At 36.6% G+C, this 17992-nt stretch overlaps 1 protein-coding gene and 1 long non-coding RNA gene across 5 annotated transcripts in view; one reads left to right on the top strand and one right to left on the bottom strand.

The window, feature by feature from the left end:
• Positions 1-17992, top strand: part of TBC1D19 (TBC1 domain family member 19) — a 145405-nt gene that overhangs the window by 24522 nt on the left and 102891 nt on the right. Inside the window, exons 2-4 of one of the 4 annotated variants that reach the window (XM_015072411.3) lie at positions 443-515; positions 1480-1525; positions 7496-7571. The exons of 1 other annotated variant lie outside the window; for it this stretch is intronic. In XM_015072411.3, the coding sequence (XP_014927897.1) occupies positions 443-515; positions 1480-1525; positions 7496-7571 (195 nt within the window). Of the gene's footprint in view, positions 1-442; positions 516-1479; positions 1526-7495; positions 7572-12322; positions 12448-17992 lie in introns of those variants that run through there. 2 more of the 4 variants (XM_053217484.1, XM_015072412.3) reach the window with 2 other exon arrangements.
• LOC128314575 (uncharacterized) lies at positions 7414-16026 on the bottom strand. Its single transcript, XR_008296371.1, has 3 exons — positions 15542-16026; positions 13415-13513; positions 7414-7768 (listed from the first exon to the last, which is right to left on the bottom strand). It is a non-coding gene; the product is annotated as an uncharacterized LOC128314575 (long non-coding RNA).

Raw genomic sequence — 17992 nt, 5'->3', positions numbered from 1 at the left:
TTTGCATTGAGCAGCAATCTGACGAGGAAAAATCCATCTATTAGGGATGCAACTGGGTTTTTGGTCATTAGTTGTAAATGCCACTGTATATGTTTGACACAATATTAAGAGAATGGATTTATAAAAGCTGAGTGTTCTGCCTGCTAGAAAAATAGATATTAAGATTCATAAAGATGAAAATTCTAGATAAAAATATTAAATATTCCTAAGCTATAAGTTTTTATATGTGGAGTAGGCTGCAGTGTACCATCACAGATCCTGTATTTTAAGAATAGGTGAAAAAGTCTTCTTTCTTATGAGCTGTTCTAGATAATTCTGAGGTGCTCTGACTTCAAAAAGGAATTTTTAAAATAGTGTGCACGTTTGGACACTCCTTTGTAAATGACTGACTTTTGACCTCTGTCTTTTCCTTTCTTCTTTTTCTTCTTCTTCCTAAAATTAGGCCAGTCTTCAGAGACCTGAGATTAAACTTGAATCACTAAAAGAAGATATTAAGGAATTCTTTAAAATATCAGGTTTGTAAGTTGCTTTTTTTCCTCCTAATTCGTTAAGGCAAAACAAAGAAATACTTTATTTGGAGGGAATATTTTATCACCGGCCTTCCAGTTACTCATTCAAAATTGTGAAACAGTGTCTGGATAGGTTTCTAGTTGAGGAGAATTAGAACTTTCAGATATTTCTATAAAATGCTGCAAAAATTCAGGATCACTGTGGGAATCACTGCTTTGCAGTAACCAGTTTTAAATACCGTTTACTTCCTGATCAAAACACATCCTGAATGTGTGAAGAATCTCCCTCGCTAAGCACCTTCTCTTTTACCTTTTGTTCAGAGCTGTTTTTCCTTCTATACTTCCCCCCCGCCCCTCTTCTTTTCTGTCATTTCAAAGAAAAGGAAATCCTAATTTTCTTGACAGCAAGAAGAGAGGTTCCCTATCCTAACCCTTGCACATGGAAATTGAGATGTTAAGTGGTTTACTTTTCCAGAAAAGTTCAAGTTGTTAGAGGCCAGGCTAACCGGTCTGGGGGTACCTCTAACAATGTTTCTGTTGTTCAGGAGTTTACGAAGTAGTTAGTTGTGACTGCTTACGATCTGTCTTTGTCAGGTGCCTGGCTGTTTCTTGCCCTTCCCTTGACACATCCCCCGTAGCACCAGCAGTGCATCACTTAGCTCTGCTTTGGCGTTCATTGAGCCCCTGAGCCGTGGAAGGGGCAATGGTCCTCCCATCTGGAGAAGATGGTGCGGTAGTTCTGCTTAAAAGACAGTATGTTGAGAATTTTGCTACTCAGTGTTTGTCAATGGACACAGTGGATGTGTAAGAAATAATTCCTTAATAACACTGACACAGCAATTGACAATTGATAAAGTTCTTTCACAAATGAATATGATGTCAGAGTTTCAGTGAGATATGCTTTATTACAATGTATGCTTATTTTTAAAACTAATATATTCACATGTTTTATTCTTTTTTTAAAAAATAGGTTGGGAGAAGAAACTTCAGAATGCTGTTTATAGTGAACTGAGTGTGTGAGTTTTTCCTACCTATTTTGAGATACTGTTACGTTTAGCTGTATTTACTTTGTAAGTAATGAATATAATATTGCTATGTACACTCATTATATTATTATTTCTCATTAGTATTTATATAACATTTCACATAAGTTGTTATATTTCAAAATTACAGTCTTGCCTGAGAATGAGTAATGACATATGGGGGTTTTTACCACCAAAATTTTTATATTAATAACTCCTTTATCCAGTATAGTTAGGGAAATAAGTTAATATTTCAGATAACTGAAGCTTATCAACATTCTTTTTATTGGTGCCATTTTGGATATTACCCTTTTTCTCTCTTTATAAAGCAACCATTCAAATATAGTTAACTTTTTTTTTTCAAAATTGGTGTCATTCTTAAGAAAATCAGTGTTTTTTGTTAATCTGGATTTGTCTTCAGAATCTGTTGTGGTGTGTAAAACTATTTCTTTCTACAAAGAATATAGATCTAGAGTGTTAGCTTTTGTAGTTTATTCAATACTGCATTATTCATCTGTTATTTATTACCTACCATGGGCTAGCACTATGCTAGGCACTGGGAATATAGTATAGAACAAAAAATCAATTCCTACCCTCATGGAGTTTATAGTCTAATGGAGTTCTTATGTCTGCTGTCTTTTTTTAAAACTGCTGTTCAATGTGCCTGTGTCTCTAGCATTTTCTAGTTTCTAACACTTTTGTTTCCAACTTGCCCTTTCTAATCTGCTGTTAACTAGGAAATAAGATAATCCAGTTTATCAGAACTGTTTCTAAAGGGACTCAGACGAAGGCCTGTGGATCTGTGCTTAGACACACATTTTAAAAATCAGTATTTGCTTCTCTGCTTATCGCCATTTTCCCAGTTGGCTTACGAATTCTTAAATAACATCGTGTATAAGTGCTATCTGTCAATTGAAGTTGACCGTAATGATACCCCTGATATCATTCCTCCAAGGAATAGATGTTTATCATGACAAATAAGGTTTTAAATTTACAATAAGTTTAGAGATGCCACAGGTTGCTTAAATGTGAACATGAGGATTTATGTGTTTGACTGTGACATAGAAAGCGTATAACTGTGTGGGTCTGTGTGTCCAGTACTGGTGGAATAAAAGCATCCGGTTGTGTGTAATTCCAAACAGTGAATTTTTATCTGAGGAGATTTGACTGACGATTGCAATTTTTGTAGTGTAATGCATTCCTTAAGATGGTGGTCTGACCAGTGAGTGCCTGTTTACTTGATGGCAGGGACAGAGTTTCATTCACTGTCTTATTTCAGTATCCTAACAATAGACATTAAGTATTTTTGTATAATCTGTTGAGATTTTTGAAGGAGTAAGTAGTACTACCTTTTTTGCTCGCCTGGGTTCTGAAGAAATTGAGAAACAAGCCCAATAGGATATCAAAATCATACTTTTATTACTGATAAAGACCAGATAAAAGGTTGTAGCTTAGTGCAAGAGCAAAATGGGTCCTTTAACTGAACTCCAGACTTAACTAGACTTAACCTTCCAGTTAAATAGCATCAGTGAGCACGTTCCGTTTATTATTCCAAAATTTAAAAGTCGGATAAGGCACTAAACCTCTTCTGTGGCAAGCGAGAAAAAGCCCTGGGGAGAATCTAAGAATATTACAGTAAGGGAGCTCTTTTCACAGGGAAGACACATCCAGAGTGGGGAAGTGTTTTCGCTAACATAAGTCAGAAGAATAAAGAGGACTTGGTATACTGTGCTGCATTTTTCATTGACAGAAACCATTAGATGGACAAGTAAAGAAAACAAAAAATAAAGTAGAAGAATTTACTAGGTTAAATAATCAGAGTAGAAAAAAAGATGCCCTCTTACCTCATAAAGGTGTAGACACATGAGCTATTCAGATGATACCTGAAAATTGTTCACTTCCTTTTACCTATTTTGGTAAACACGCCCAAGATTTTTGTCCGATTCTTGTTTAAAAGAGAGAGAAAAATTTCTGTATTCTGTTATTTACCTGAAGCTTGTAATTCTAGCCGAGGTTAGTTCTTCCCACTTAAGATTGACTACTTTATTTAATTATTGTTGTGTTAATATTTAATAGATCGTTCACATTGATCGAAGGAGTATTTTATGCAAGCACTGTGCTAAGCAGTTTAAATTCATTGCCTTGTGTAATGTAATCTTCACAACAACCCTATGATTGTGGAATTCATTATTGTAACCATTTTACAGAAGAGAAAACGGAGGCTTAAACTACTTAAATAATTTACTGCAGATCGTATGGCTAGTAAATGGTAGTACTAGGTCGTAACCTCCAGCTGTCTGATTCCAAAGCACATGTGTTTTACTGCATCTCACATATGTTTATATTTTATCTCTCACCTGGATTAAAAATGTTATAAGACAAGAATTGAATTCTATATTTCTTTTAGTACCTTCTAGAGCATCAAATAAATGATTTGGAGTCAACAGATGCCAATGCTAACACGTGATAAATATTTGTTGAATTGAAGAAACTCAGTTCAGTTATTAATCCTAAACTTACTAAAAAGATTTAACTAAGACAGTCTTTACATGGAGCATGTACCTTTTTTCCCCTTAGTTTTCATTGTACTTTGTGTAGAACAGTTTATTAAGAATTAGGTGACCTATCACTTTCTTTTAAGGAATATAAATTAAAGAAGTAAATAATCCTTTTTAAAGTCTTTCTATATAAATATATATTATAAAAACATCCCACAGTCTACTGTTATAGTAGATATATGCAAATGTCCACCATACCTTGGAGAGGTATGAATGTTGAGCAGTAGTGGACCAAAAATGGGAAGATTTTAGATAATGGGTTTCTCACACTAGACCACAAGATAGAGTAAGTCTTTACAGATATTCATGGCATTTGTTGGAAGACTCCTCAGGCAGTACACCAGAGCACTCCCAAAATGTCCTAATCACCGTTCTTCTTTGCCTTCTTTTGAATGTTGCTTTAAATGTACTTGGTATGTGTTATGCACTGATCTAGGAATTGAGGATAGTGAATAAGCTGGATAGCCTTTGCTTTCCCGGAGCTCACATCTCTGAGGCACACACGGTTTAAGAAGGCAATTAGAGCACAATTATAGTATAGTATAGTATGGATAGTACATAGTCCAAGAGGTGCTGTGATGGGCCAGACAAATGGGGTAGGCACTTAACTCAGGTCGGGGATGTCATGATGGCTTACCGAAGGAAGCAATATTCAGATTGAAACCAAAAGCTAAGGTAGAGTAAGTCAGGGGAAGGAGTAGAGAAGAAAGGTGCTTTAGAAGGGAGCAACGGGCTCAGAGATTCAGAATTGGGAAAGTGTGGCACATTGGAGGAACAAAGTTCATGGCTGGGTGGTACAGGGCGAGGGACATGGTAAAGGACGATTCTAGATACGTGGGTAGGGATGTGCTGCTTCTTCAAGGCTTTTTAGGCAGGATCCTAAGAGCATTTGGGTGTCATTTTAGAATTTCAAGCAGAGTGGTGACACGATCGTGTCTGCGTTTTATATTCACTAAGCAATGTACTGGTTATCCAGTATGTGCCAGGCGTTATGCTAGACACTGGAAATAGAATCATTGGTGAATAAGGAAGACATTGCTTGTGGCTATACAGCCAGGCAAATTGGCTAATAGGCTGAAAATAGTGTGGAAGCAGGGGAGACTGCTTAAGAACCTGTTGGCTGAATACAGGCAGGAGATGTTGGTTGTCTAAAACAGTGTCAGTGGGATGAAAAAGGATGAGAAGGATTTAGAGGGATTTCAGGGACAGGAAGAGAGAAGAGTCAAGAGTGATGCCCCAGTTTCCGTGCTTTGTTCTTACCTGTCAACCTTCATCTCTGCATATAACTAAATGTGAGCTGCACAACGACAGAATTTTAGCCTATTTGTTTACTATTTTTATTACCGTAAACACTTAGTAGGTTCTTATTAAATACTTCTGAATGAATAAAAATCTAACTTTATTTTGGTTTTATATTAATGATTTTGGGGTTGCCACCTCTTGTTCCCTGTTTTCAATTAAATGTCTTTGTTCATTAAATAACTTAAGATTATAAGTAAGTACTCTCAAGTTTCAGTCCTAAATTAAGTTTTATTAAATTTGGAAATAACTATCATTAATGTGAAAGAATTTAAATTTTTTTTTATGTTTTATTAATTTTTTGGAGAGAGGGAGAGAGAGACAGCATAAGCAGGGGAAGGGCAGATACAGAGGGAGACCCAGAATCTGAAGCAGGCTCCAGGCTCTGAGCTGTCAGCGCAGAGCCCGACACAGGGTTTGAACTCACGATCCATGATATCATGGCCTGAGCCAAAGTCGGATGCTTAACCGACTGAGCCACCCAGGTGCCCCATAACGTGAAAGAATTTTAAAACAATTTAATTCTAAACTACGTCCCTTTACAAATGATATATCAAACAGTATGAAGTATATAGCTTTTTTTTTTTTAATTCAAGTTAGTTACCATATAGTGTAGTCTTGGCTTATCTTGCATATAAACAGAAGTATTGAGGTATATGAAGATCGTAATTTTTTTTCATTTGTGAGTGGGGAAAGGTAATTTATTTAGGTACACAGAGTACAGATTTTAGTAGAAAAAACAGTTAGCTGGAAATAATTAGTTAATACAACTGTTTTCTAGGTTGGGTAGACCAAGTTGCTTTTTCTATTCCAGAAATGTTTCTTACGGGCATTTGAACATTTTACACTTAGGTCTTGGGATAGGTGCAGTTCAGCTTGGTATATCATAAACACTTTACATGTCGATGTCCCACTTTGAATGAGGTACTTCTTGAAAACTCAGTGTATGGTTCTTGATTATTGGAACATGGTTGCTTTGCTGTAGGTACAAGTGTTACGACTAATTTCAATAGGAGTTATATGTTGTTGTGAAAAAGACTGGAATCTCTAAGCAAATGTTGAACTGTTGTGTTTTCCTATTGCCCTCTCTCTCTGTGATTTCATGTCACTGTGTGTCCATCATTTTATTTCAACCACTGTGGCTTTTTCTGATTTTTAAACACTCCAAGTGTTCCTAACTCAGGATCTTGTGCTTGCTGCCTTCCTGCCTGGAATATCCTTCCCCCACATCTTTGCCTGGTTGGCTCCTTCTTCTCAGTTAGGTCTTAGTTCAAGTATTGGCTCCCCTAGACACCTTCCCTATCCTTCCAGATCACTTCTATCTCATTACCCTGCTCGCATCTTCTCATGGCACTCATTACTCTCTGATATTATTCTATTAATTTGTCCCTTTTTATAATTATTGGCTGCCTTTACTAGATGTTAAGTATATGAGAACAGGGGATATTGTCTCAATTACCATCATATCCTTAGTACCTAAAATGGCTCAAATATTGTTGAGTCAACAAATGTTTTCTTAATAAAACCAGTACATTTGGAATACGAAGGTAAACTTACTTAGAAAACAGAAAGAATCCATGAGACATTAACATTTTTAAATTTTATTAAATTTGTATCTATTAAAACATGACTCTTATGGAAGATAGCACTCATATTATTTCAACTATGTTAAAAATATATAGCGCTATGGAAAAGGAAATTGGGAGAAACGAAAAGATATGTTGTGAGTTCACAGATTTTTTTTGAACCTTAAAAAATCCCTCTAAGTGTTACAATATTTATGTGCTAAAAATAAGAGTTCTGGTAATTTTTACATGAGCATTTACTAAGCTAAGTAATTTTAAAATTCCCCCAATTTATGAATTCAGATTATTGTGCAATTCAACTTTTAACGAGCAATTAAATTGCTAATCTGAAGCTACCACGCTAGTAGGATAAGACTTAAAGTTTTATTATGTTGTTATACCTTCTGAAAACACACAGGTTTGCTAACAGATATTCTGTTTCACATATGACGTGGACTACAGAGGTGAGTAATTTCTAATGAAAAGAATTAATTACTTATCCAGATAACGTATAATATTTAGCTGCCTCTTTTTGTCCCTAGGTTTCCTTTACCTAGCCATCCTGCTGCACCTCCTGAACATCTCAAAGAACCTTTGGTATACATGAGGAAAGCACAGGTTGGCTATTGTTCATTTTTCACTTTATTTTGCCATGCCAAGTTACATAATGCAGAGTGAAAAGTGCTTGTTGGTATCAGGAGTGTATGTCATTCATTACATGGAAGCCTGGGTAAGAACCCTCCAGCACAGTGTTTGCATGCTCTTCCTTTTTACTTTCAGTGACCGAGGATCACACCTGTTTAGCTGCAGTAATCCTGAAAATGTGTAGAAGAAGGAAAAAATCATGTACCGTACTGGCCTGAAATTTTCAACGTGATAAAAGTATTATGTGGCAATTTATTCCTGATGCTCTGAGATATTAAAAGAATGAGATGGGAATGAACTGACTCACTCTTCCCTTAAAATTTTGGCCGTGGAAGCCAGCGATACTGATACTGTATTTGAAATATGTTTGTCCTCACAGCAGGCTGCTACATGCTCTGTTCTGTCACAGAACTCAAATGAACCTGCTATCTAAAGTAGGCTGAAACAACTACAGTTCACTTTAAAAAATGAAGTAAAATGACGTAAACAGAAAAGCTGTAAAGGACTGTTTAAACAGGAGGTTGGTAAGTCCTGTCACATGCCCCTGACGCTCAACTGTCCGCCTCAGCACGGCCTGGTGCACCTGCCTCTACGAGGCTTCCTTGCGGTACAGGGTACGACTCTGTCGCTGCTGCCGCCAAGGGGCTTAATGGACACCACAGAGTTGACCTCTCTCAATCACGGTGTCAGAAATTATCATGGAAAATTTCAAATATACCCCAAAGAATTCCCATAAACCCATCACCCAGCTCCAGCAATTATCATCGTGGCTCCTTCTGCTACTCCTGAGAAATATCCTGCTGCTTTGAGTTATAACATTCCAAGCAATGCATGTTAGGCAGCTTTTTATTATTCAACCATTTTTATTTTCACTTTAAAAACCTTCAAAATTAGATGGTGAAAGGAAGCAATGTAAACAAAAATCATAGAGATATTTTAGGAAATATGCCATATATTTCTATCTCTAGGTAGTGCATTTAGGTCTAGCAATCAGACAGTATTATCAATATGTCTTAAAACATAATCATTAAAATGATTCATGTATGAAAGAATTGTTTGATCTTTTGTTGTAAAGACATAAACTCAAAAAAAAAAATAAAAGGGTTGGGTCTAAATATTTTTTTGGTGAAGTTTGAAAATTTCTCAAAGGTGTAGAGAAAGTATCAGTTCTAGCATATTAGGTATAGGAAACATAACACTAAAGTTGTTTACCCATCATGACTGGAAAGAGGTAGAGAGGGAAATAATAGGTCGATGTTTCAAGCCTACCGCTGGTTGCTGAGAACACATGTGAACGGTAAGTGTATGCGTTGTATATGTACATGTATATACACACATGCCTACTACTCTCCTCTTTTTTTTTTCCATACTTACCCACTAACTCGGGTTGACGCACTATAGTCCAAGGGCCAAATCTGCCCTGCCACCTGTCTTTATACAGCTGGCAAGCTAAGAATATTCTTTTACATTTTCACCTGGCTGAAAAACCAGAGGAATAATGACATCTGTGGCCCATGAAAATGATAGGAATTAATAAAATACGTCGTATTGGAAGCCTTGTTCCTTTGTTTACTTATTGTCAGCGGGTGCTTTCGCACTACAATGTCGAGAGTTTAGTAGTTGCATAGAGACCTTATGACTTGCAAAGTCTAAAATATTTACTGTTTGCCCTTTTACAGAAAAGTTTCTCAATCCCTGCACTACATTATTCCTTCTTTAAGAGCAGGGACTGTGTTTTTTTATCCGCAACGTCTAGCCCAATGCATAGCCCCTGGAACGCTCAAGAAGTGTTTGTTGAAATAATTGATTCTTTAACTGTGGCCACGCTAAATACCTCCTCTGCAGGTTAGTGTCCGCCTACCTGTCCCCTTGTATTTGTTCCTGTCTCCTTGAGTCATCTAGTTCTTAAGCTCCCTGATCTTTTGGCAGTTCTTTCCTTTTTGCACGAAGGCTACTTAGTCTGGATGGCGTAACTACCATGCCATCAGCGTGCTCCCTTGCACCTCGCAATCTCTTGCCCCATAGACTTCTGTTCTGCCTGCCATTCCAATCCTTAGCCTAAGGCTACCTCTGCCATCTACTGTCTTTTCCCAAACTGTGGCATACTTGGGAGGAAACTCACATGAGTTTTATGTTTACCGTGAATTCAGTCTAAATCCATTCATCTTTCAGTGGATTCATTTTGCTGCCTGTCAATCCTTTTACGATTCGTCATTCATTATCTGCTTTCCAGTGAGGTTTTCCCAGAGTTTTCCATGCTTGTGTAGCCGCTGATTCTACCTCCCTCTCACTCATTTTTAACACACGCCACTTATTTTATTAAGAACATTCAGGTCATCACATTCAGGTTTCCACAGCTTCCCTCTTTGCTGCCACATCTTTTTTGCCTCCAGTCCTCTATGATCAACTATCTACTGTACGTGTCTTCTGTGAAATCAAACTCAACATGTTTAAAACTGAGTCTATGGCATTATTCCTAAAATGAGCATCTCGTCCTGACCTTCCTATTTCAGTTAGTTTCATCATTACTTATAGTAATTTAGACTTGAAATATCTTTGCTATTTTCCGTATCCAAATAGTCACTAAGTTCTATAAATTATTTCTTCCCGTGGTCTTACAGCTTTCTCTTCCTTTTTATTATTAAGGCCATTACCATAGTGATCACAGTGGTGATGAAGAGGAGGATGGCTATCTTTTATTGAGTGCTAACTTTGTTTCAGACGTTAATTCACATCCTTGTCTTATACTGACACCTCCTGATTTTCAACTTATCTCTTTCCCCATCTTCATATGTACTCTTAACACAATTAACTTTAGCTACAAGCAGATGAAACCTTATAATACATGCCACTGCCTTTTCACAAATCTTCAGTGACTACCAATTGCCCAACAAGTTCCTACCCCAAAGCGCAACATTTAGGAATTTTTAGTTTGTCCCTAACTTTCCCTTTCACTTTATCAATCTCTGCCATCCTATAACTGTCCTTTGTGCCCTTCCAGGGGAATCATTTTGAGTTTCCCTCTTGCATCTTTTAGAAAAGAAAAGAAAACTTTTCTTATTTTGTTTTCTTGTCCTGGAAAGCTCTTTCTGCCTGCTTAGCATTAGGAAAATCCATCTATTTTGTGAGGGTCAGCTCAGATGACATCTCTTCTCTGCTGTAGTTATCAGCCCTGTTGAAAAGGATCTCTCCCTCTTTTGGAAGCACACTGTCTTTTAGCATGCTGTCGTTTTATGGTTCTTATTACAAATCGCACTCTGTGATAGCAATTTCTGTACACATCTTTTTTACTTTAGTTATAAGCCTCTTGAAAGCAGTACCAATTTTAAAACATTTTTGTAGACCCATTATATCTAGCATACTGACCTTTATGTAGTAAGAACTCAGAAAGTTTGTGTCAGATTAATAGTAAAGGCACTTGCCATCTCTTCTAGCAATTATTGTGATATTCAATTAAAAGATATTTACTGAACAGAAGACCATGGGGGAGGGGAAGGGAAAAAAAAAAGGTTAGAGAGGGAGGGAGCCAAACTGTAAGAGACTCTTAAAAACTGAGAACAAACTGAGGGTTGATGGGGGGTGGGAGGGAGGGGAGGGTGGGTGATGGGTATCGAGGAGGGCACCTGTTGGGATGAGCACTGGATGTTGTATGGAAACCAATTTGACAATAAGTTTCATATTAAAAAAAAGATATTTACTGAATGCCTGCTAGAAGACAGTCTACCATGTGATCTGGAGATTCAGAAATAAATTAGATAAAGATTCCACCTATGGGTAACTCATGGTTTAATCACTGAAAGTGCTGTATGCTATGGGGGAGATGGCTAAGACGTTCTGTAGAAGCACTAGAGAAGACCTGGACATAGGGGATTCTTTATTAAGTTGTTCTTTGCTCTTTACAATCAAAAGAACTTAAAATAAAATCCAGTGAGTGTTTCCTTCTGCTTTTATTCAGTAAAGCAGGTTGGCAGAAAATATTTTGGAACTAGAGCCAGGAAAAAAATGTGATTCCCCCCCCATTAAAGTTTCATGAGTTATTTGAACTTCACTTAGCTCTTGATTGTGTCTTCAGAGTTGGGATGTAAATCAACTCTCTGCAGTTTTTGGCAGGCTAGATTGGTGTTCAATTTTCTGGGCTGATGAGGGAAACAGGCTTCTTACACCGCATCAGCATTTCCCAGAGTATTTTCTGCTGAATGCTAGCTCTGAGAGATGCTCTACAAAAAAGGGTTCCATGGACAAATAAGTTTGGAAATTGAGGCCCACACTGCCTTCCTCTTGGTGAATTACTGTTTGTTTGTTTGTTTGAAAATTCGTGTCATATATTTTTATTTTTTATTGAGGCGTAGTTGACACACAGCACACTTTCAGGTGTACCACATGGTGATTTGGCAACTGTATACATTATGCCACGTGCACCACAAGGGAGCTGCCATCATCCAGGGCTATTACGGTACCATTGACTGTGTTCCCCACGCTGTACTTTTCATTCCTAGAATCACAGTTTACGATTTTTTTTTTACAAGGGTTTTAGATGTACAGAAGGATTGAGAATATATTACAGAGTTCCCATAGATTCCACACCTAGTCTCCCCTCTTATTAACATCTTAAGTTAGTGTGCTACGTTTGTTACAATTAGTGAACCAATATCAGTACATTATTATTCGCTAAAGTTCGTACTTTATTTCCTTAGTTTTAACCTGATGTCCTTTTTCTGTTCCAGGATCCCAACCAGGACACTACATTACATTTGGTTGTCATATCTCCTTAGGCTCCTCTTGGCTATGACAGTTTCTCAGACTTCCCTTGTTTTTGATGACCTTGACAGTTTTGAAAAGTACTAGTCAGGTATTTTGTAGATTATCCCTCTGTTGGAATTCGTCTAATGTTGGTCTCATAATTAGACTGGGGCTGTGGGTTTTTGGGAGGAAGACCACAGACAGAAAGTGCCATTTATACTCATTGCATCATATCAGCGTATATACTGTCCACATGGTTTACTACTGTTGATGTTGACCTTGATTGCCTGGCTTAGGTAGTGTTTGTGAGGTTGCCCCACTGTAGAGTCACTCTTCACCCCCGACACTCTTGTGTGCTCTACTCTTTGGAAAGAAATCACTATTTATGGTTCACACATAAGGAGAGACAGTTATATCCCACCTCCCTGAGCTGGGAATCTCTACAGAAATTATTTGGAGTGTTTCTGCATGGAAGAGTTCTCCCTCTCTTCCATGCAGAAAGAGAACTGGGGAGTTATTTGTAATAAATTTGTTTGTTTGTTTGTTTGTTTGTTTGTTTATTTATATCACTATGTTATTTATTTATGTTACTATGAACTTGTGGGTGTTTATTTTAGTCTTTGCATTTTAATTTAATGCTTCCTTAATTTTGTTGCATACAATTTATTTTGGGATGCTAAGGCTCAGGGATGTTCTGCAGTAAAGAAACTGTTTAATTTTATTTAATCCAGTGTTGTTCAAATTTATGTGACCACAGAACCCTATTTCCATGTAAAATAATTTGGGAATTCTTTTGCCACACCTTTTAGAGAAAGGAATATTTGAAGAAACTGATACACAATGGGTGATTAAATTATGATTTTTTTTTTACGAAATAATACTAGTGAGCACACAGAGCTCTAATTATGTGCCAGGTACCATTCTAGTGCTTTACAACTATTTACTCATTTAATATTCATGACAAGCCTAGAAGGTATGTTACTCTTATGATCTTACATAGGTCCAATTTCACAAAACTAGTAGGTGGAAAAGTTGGGATTTCAACCTGGAAAGTCTGGCTCTAGAATCTGTACTACCTGATGATATTCAGCGTATTTCTCTATCCAGTCCAGAAATGCTCAAACTCAAGATGTGCTATTGATTGGATTCACCCAGTTCTCTGTCAGTCTAGGAACCTAAACAAAAAAGAGAATTTTGTTGGTTTTATGTGACTTCAATTCTCATCCTCTTCCTAATTAGTCTCTGTGCCTTCTGTATTGTCACTCCATTTCTTAAAACTTCCCAGACTTTTAGGATACAACCGCAACTCCTTATTTTTGTTTACAAGACTGTCAACGACCTGGCTTCCTTTTACCATCCGAGTCTTACGTGTCGCCTCTTCACACTGTTCCTCACCATCCTGCCAGTCCCCTGCCCGCTTCCGCACACATCTGCCTTCTCGCTTTAATCATACTTGACCTCCTTCAGTTGTTCCCCCAGGAGAACTGTTGCACATGCCATTGCTTCTGTGTAAAACTGCCTCCCCACAAATCTCACGTATTTCTGGCACATTCATAGGTGTCAGGTGACATGATGCCTTCTTTAGGAAGGCTTTCGACGCCTGAGATCTCAGATTCCCAGGTACTTTTTCTGTGTCTCTATTCCTCCGTACAGGAGGCACTCTATACTTCCTACCATAGTACTTGGGTTGTCTGTTTATCATCTAGATTCTGCAGTCTCTGGGAAGCAGGACCAGGGTCTCTCTTTTCACTACTGTATCCTCAACATCTGACATAGTGCCTGCCTCATGGCAGATGCTCAGTAGATATATATTTTTGAATGATGAATGAATTGAACACAAAAAATAGAAAATGTTCCCCCTTAAAAATATGTACACCCCTTTCCTACTAATTCCACTTCTAACATCTAGGATCTTATCTAAAGGGAAGAATCAGGGAAACACAGAAATGTACGTTCGTGATGATATTAAAAAATTTAAAAGAATCTAAATAACAATAGGGTTTGCATATACAGCAGGGTATCTCCAAAAGACAATGTTCTACGGGCATCAACAATGTTATTTTTAAAAGAATATAATGAAATAGGAAAGTATATGATATTATCTTAAGTGGATACAGCAAAATATAAAACAATATAATTCCACTAATTAAATATCTCAATCGTACACATACATGCATAGAAAAAATGAAAGAAGAGAACAAAATATTAATAGTAGTTATTTTTGGCTGATGAAAATTTATGGATGCTTATTTATTATTCTATTCTTTACATATTGTTTTTTTTCAAATTATCTTGAATAAATGTGTTACTTTTATAATCAGAGAATTACTAAAATCTTCCATTAGAAAGCTGGGTTATAACTATTTGCTTTATTTTTTCAGAGTGAAGGAAATAATTTTTTAATTTTATAATTTCATAGTTTTTTACATGCTACATTAGATGGCTTTTAAAGACTTCTTATTTACGTTCATTGTTATAAAAAAGTAGCAAGGCAATCAGTAATACCCAGTTAGAGATTTCAATACAGTTTTGATTCTTGTGTAAAGTTTTTGCCTCTCATGGTTTAGAAATTAATTTATTTATAAAACTCTTGAAGTCCTTTGACTTAATACCATAGATTGCAATTATTAGGGAAACTGATTTGAAGGCAACAGTAATTTCATTTGGAGAGGATATGGGTTTGGGTAAAAGGTAATGTCTTCCTATTAAACATTTTAAATGTAAAAGGGCATTCATTTTCCTTTTAAATAACATTTTAAAGCTTTATTTTGTGAGTCTTTGGGCAGAAACCATTATTTTCTTTGTATCTTGTATTAGTGCACTGTCATTTCTCAATAGTTCATTTGCCACTTTTACTTCTTTTTCTGTGTGTGCTGAAGATATGTTGACATTTGTATTTAAATAATAGCACAGGAATAACTGTGATTTTTTTGAGCACTTATTTTTGAGACTTAGGGAGTATTTAGTCACCTCTACAGACAGAGCCTGCGAAAAGTTTAGTATCTATAAAACTGGAGTTGAAGTGGACCCTTCAGGTTTATCTCATTCAACCTCTGGAGTTCATTTCCTTTTGCTCGAGTACTTCTGAAGACAAGGAACTCACAATTTCACTAACTTAAGTCATTTTGGTTAAGCCTTTCTACTTGTTGGAAAGTCTGTTTCTTGTATTAAGCGATCATAGGCTCCTTATAACATTTACTCACCGATCATAGTCCTGTGCTTGACACGTAGAAAGCACTCAGTACATGTCAGTTAGTGAGGCAGCAAGTAAACGAATGAATGAATACCCTGAAATAAGATTCAAGTTCTGCAGGGAACCCACAGGGTGACCCAGCTTGCGAGCAGCCACTTGCTTCACTTTGGATTTCCCCTCATTGTCAGGAAATTCTATTCCCCTTTCTGATGTCTATAGAAACGACTTCTCTGACAACTTGGGATTTCTATGGAGATAACTTCTCTGACCATCTGACTGAAGTTCTTGCAAGGGGTACCTTGGAAAAGCCCTGCTATCCTTGTCATTGTGTCATCAATATGGAACGGGGAATGGGGAAGACGTAGCGAACCACTGGAGTTACTTTTCCTTCAATGTTTTTAGACTTTTAAAGGAAGTGTTATGTGCTCCATTAACAGCTAGAAGTTTTGACACACTCAGCTTCCTGTTTCCTTGCTTATTCTTTTAAGTTCTTTCTATACGTATGGCATATGGGCTGATAATAGCCCTCGTGAACTTTTTGAACCTATCTCATGTTACTTGTGTATCTGTCTTCTCTTCCCCACCCCCACCACAAAAGTGATGTGGTTCTTAGGGACAGGGATGCCGTTTGATTCATTTTTACTGACATGTGTTTAATAGGTGCTCAGTAAATGTTGAATCAATATCTTTTCACTAGTTGAATTTTCAGGTATAACACCTCATGTCCCCCTGTTCTAGCCCCAAAAGTCCAATTTTTCTGAATTTAATATTCTTTTCCTCTTTCCTTTTCTCAATTTTTAGTCATTCTCTTCTCTTCTGGATGATTTCTAAGTTCCTGCTTCAATTACAGAGCACATAGAAATGATAATTGAATAAAGATCTGCTCAATATTGCTTCAATTCTTAACACTCTTTTTCATTCTACTTTTATGTGTTCTTTTTGAAAGTTTCCTCATTCATGATACATATCTCACAGGATTAATAAAGCAATGTATGTAAATTTTGTAGCTCTTTTTCCAAACTCTTTCTAACGTCTGATCTCTTTTCTGTGTAACTTTTTTTTGGTAACTATTTTCTCTTTCTATTACATCTCTAGTTACATCTAATTGAATTACATTCAATTTCAAGTTGGTGAATTGAAATATTTGGTAGCCTGGGATATCCATTTAGGAGAACTATGATTAATCATTTAAAAATTGTACTTTATAGAAAATACCTGAATGAGATGTTTTTACCAAAATAAATATTTTTAAATGTTTATTTTTGAGAGAGACAGAGTGAGCGAGCAGGGGAGAGGCAGAGAAGGAGGGAGAGAGAGAGAATTCGAAGCAGGCTCCGGACTGTCAGCATGAAGCCCGACATGGGGCTGGAACCCACAGAGCGTGAGATCATGACCTGAGCCAAAATGAAGTTGAATGCTTAACTGACTAAGCCACCCAGGAACCCCAACTTTTTGTTTTTATTTCCAAGAATTATTGTCTTTTAATCAGTTCAAGAGCCCTTTTTATGTGTGGTTGAAAATGAGAGTATTTGGAATCATAATTCAATAATAGCAATTTGGTTCTTTATATATTAAGGTAAATTATACAAATCCAGGGATTGGATTTTTAATCTTCATGCAGATTTTATTTTTATATAATGATTGAATTAAAATTGCTTTTATTATTTTTTTTAAATAAGCTTTCTTATACCTCCTTCCCCCACAGTCTGGAGTGGGGGAAGCAAGTGACAGAAGGCTTATTAGAGAAAATAGTATTTCAACCTGAGACTTGAAAGTTCAGTAAGATTTATTCAGATAAATTGAGGATAAGGATGTTGGAGGTAGAAGTAGGTTATGTTGCTATAATTAATGTTTGATCGTGAATAAGTTTCTCAAATGTATTTTAAGTCTTGAATCTAAGAGAAATACTCACAGAAAAGAAAGAAAGAAAGAAAGAAAGAAAGAAAGAAAGAAAGAAAGAAAGAAAAGAAAAGAAAAGAAGCCAGTAAATGGGGTTAGTTTTGTGAGTATTTAATAGAATTTATGAGGAGTATTCTTTTATTCCTAAAAATCTATTTCTATATATTTAGTAGACTAAGGCTTATACACTTCACACAGCTCTGTATTTCTCCTATAGATGAATGCTTTTTTGTTCATTCATTGCTTAGGCCATCGTATCAAAAATTTTTTAAACGCTTTCAATATTACTTAGAGTAGAAATCTGTGTAATCATGTAGCATCTATTATGTGCTAGACAAAGTGTGACTATGTGCTGTGATGGGTGAAGGAAGGGGCCGAGAGAGACTATAAGCACAGGCACCTGATACCATCTGGGGTGAGCGACCAGGAACAGAAGGCTTAATAGAGGTGAAGATCTGAAAGGTGAATAAGGTGTATTCAGATAAAGTAGGAGTAAGTATGTTGGGGTTGGGAGTAGAGCATGGAGAGTATATTCCGGGTAAAGAGGGTAATGTATTTAAAT

This window comes from Acinonyx jubatus, chromosome B1 (assembly GCF_027475565.1).
Source record: "Acinonyx jubatus isolate Ajub_Pintada_27869175 chromosome B1, VMU_Ajub_asm_v1.0, whole genome shotgun sequence".
NCBI lineage: Eukaryota > Metazoa > Chordata > Mammalia > Carnivora > Felidae > Acinonyx > Acinonyx jubatus.
The sequence above is the reverse complement of the archived record's forward strand: the minus strand, read 5'-3'. Positions and strand labels throughout refer to the sequence as shown.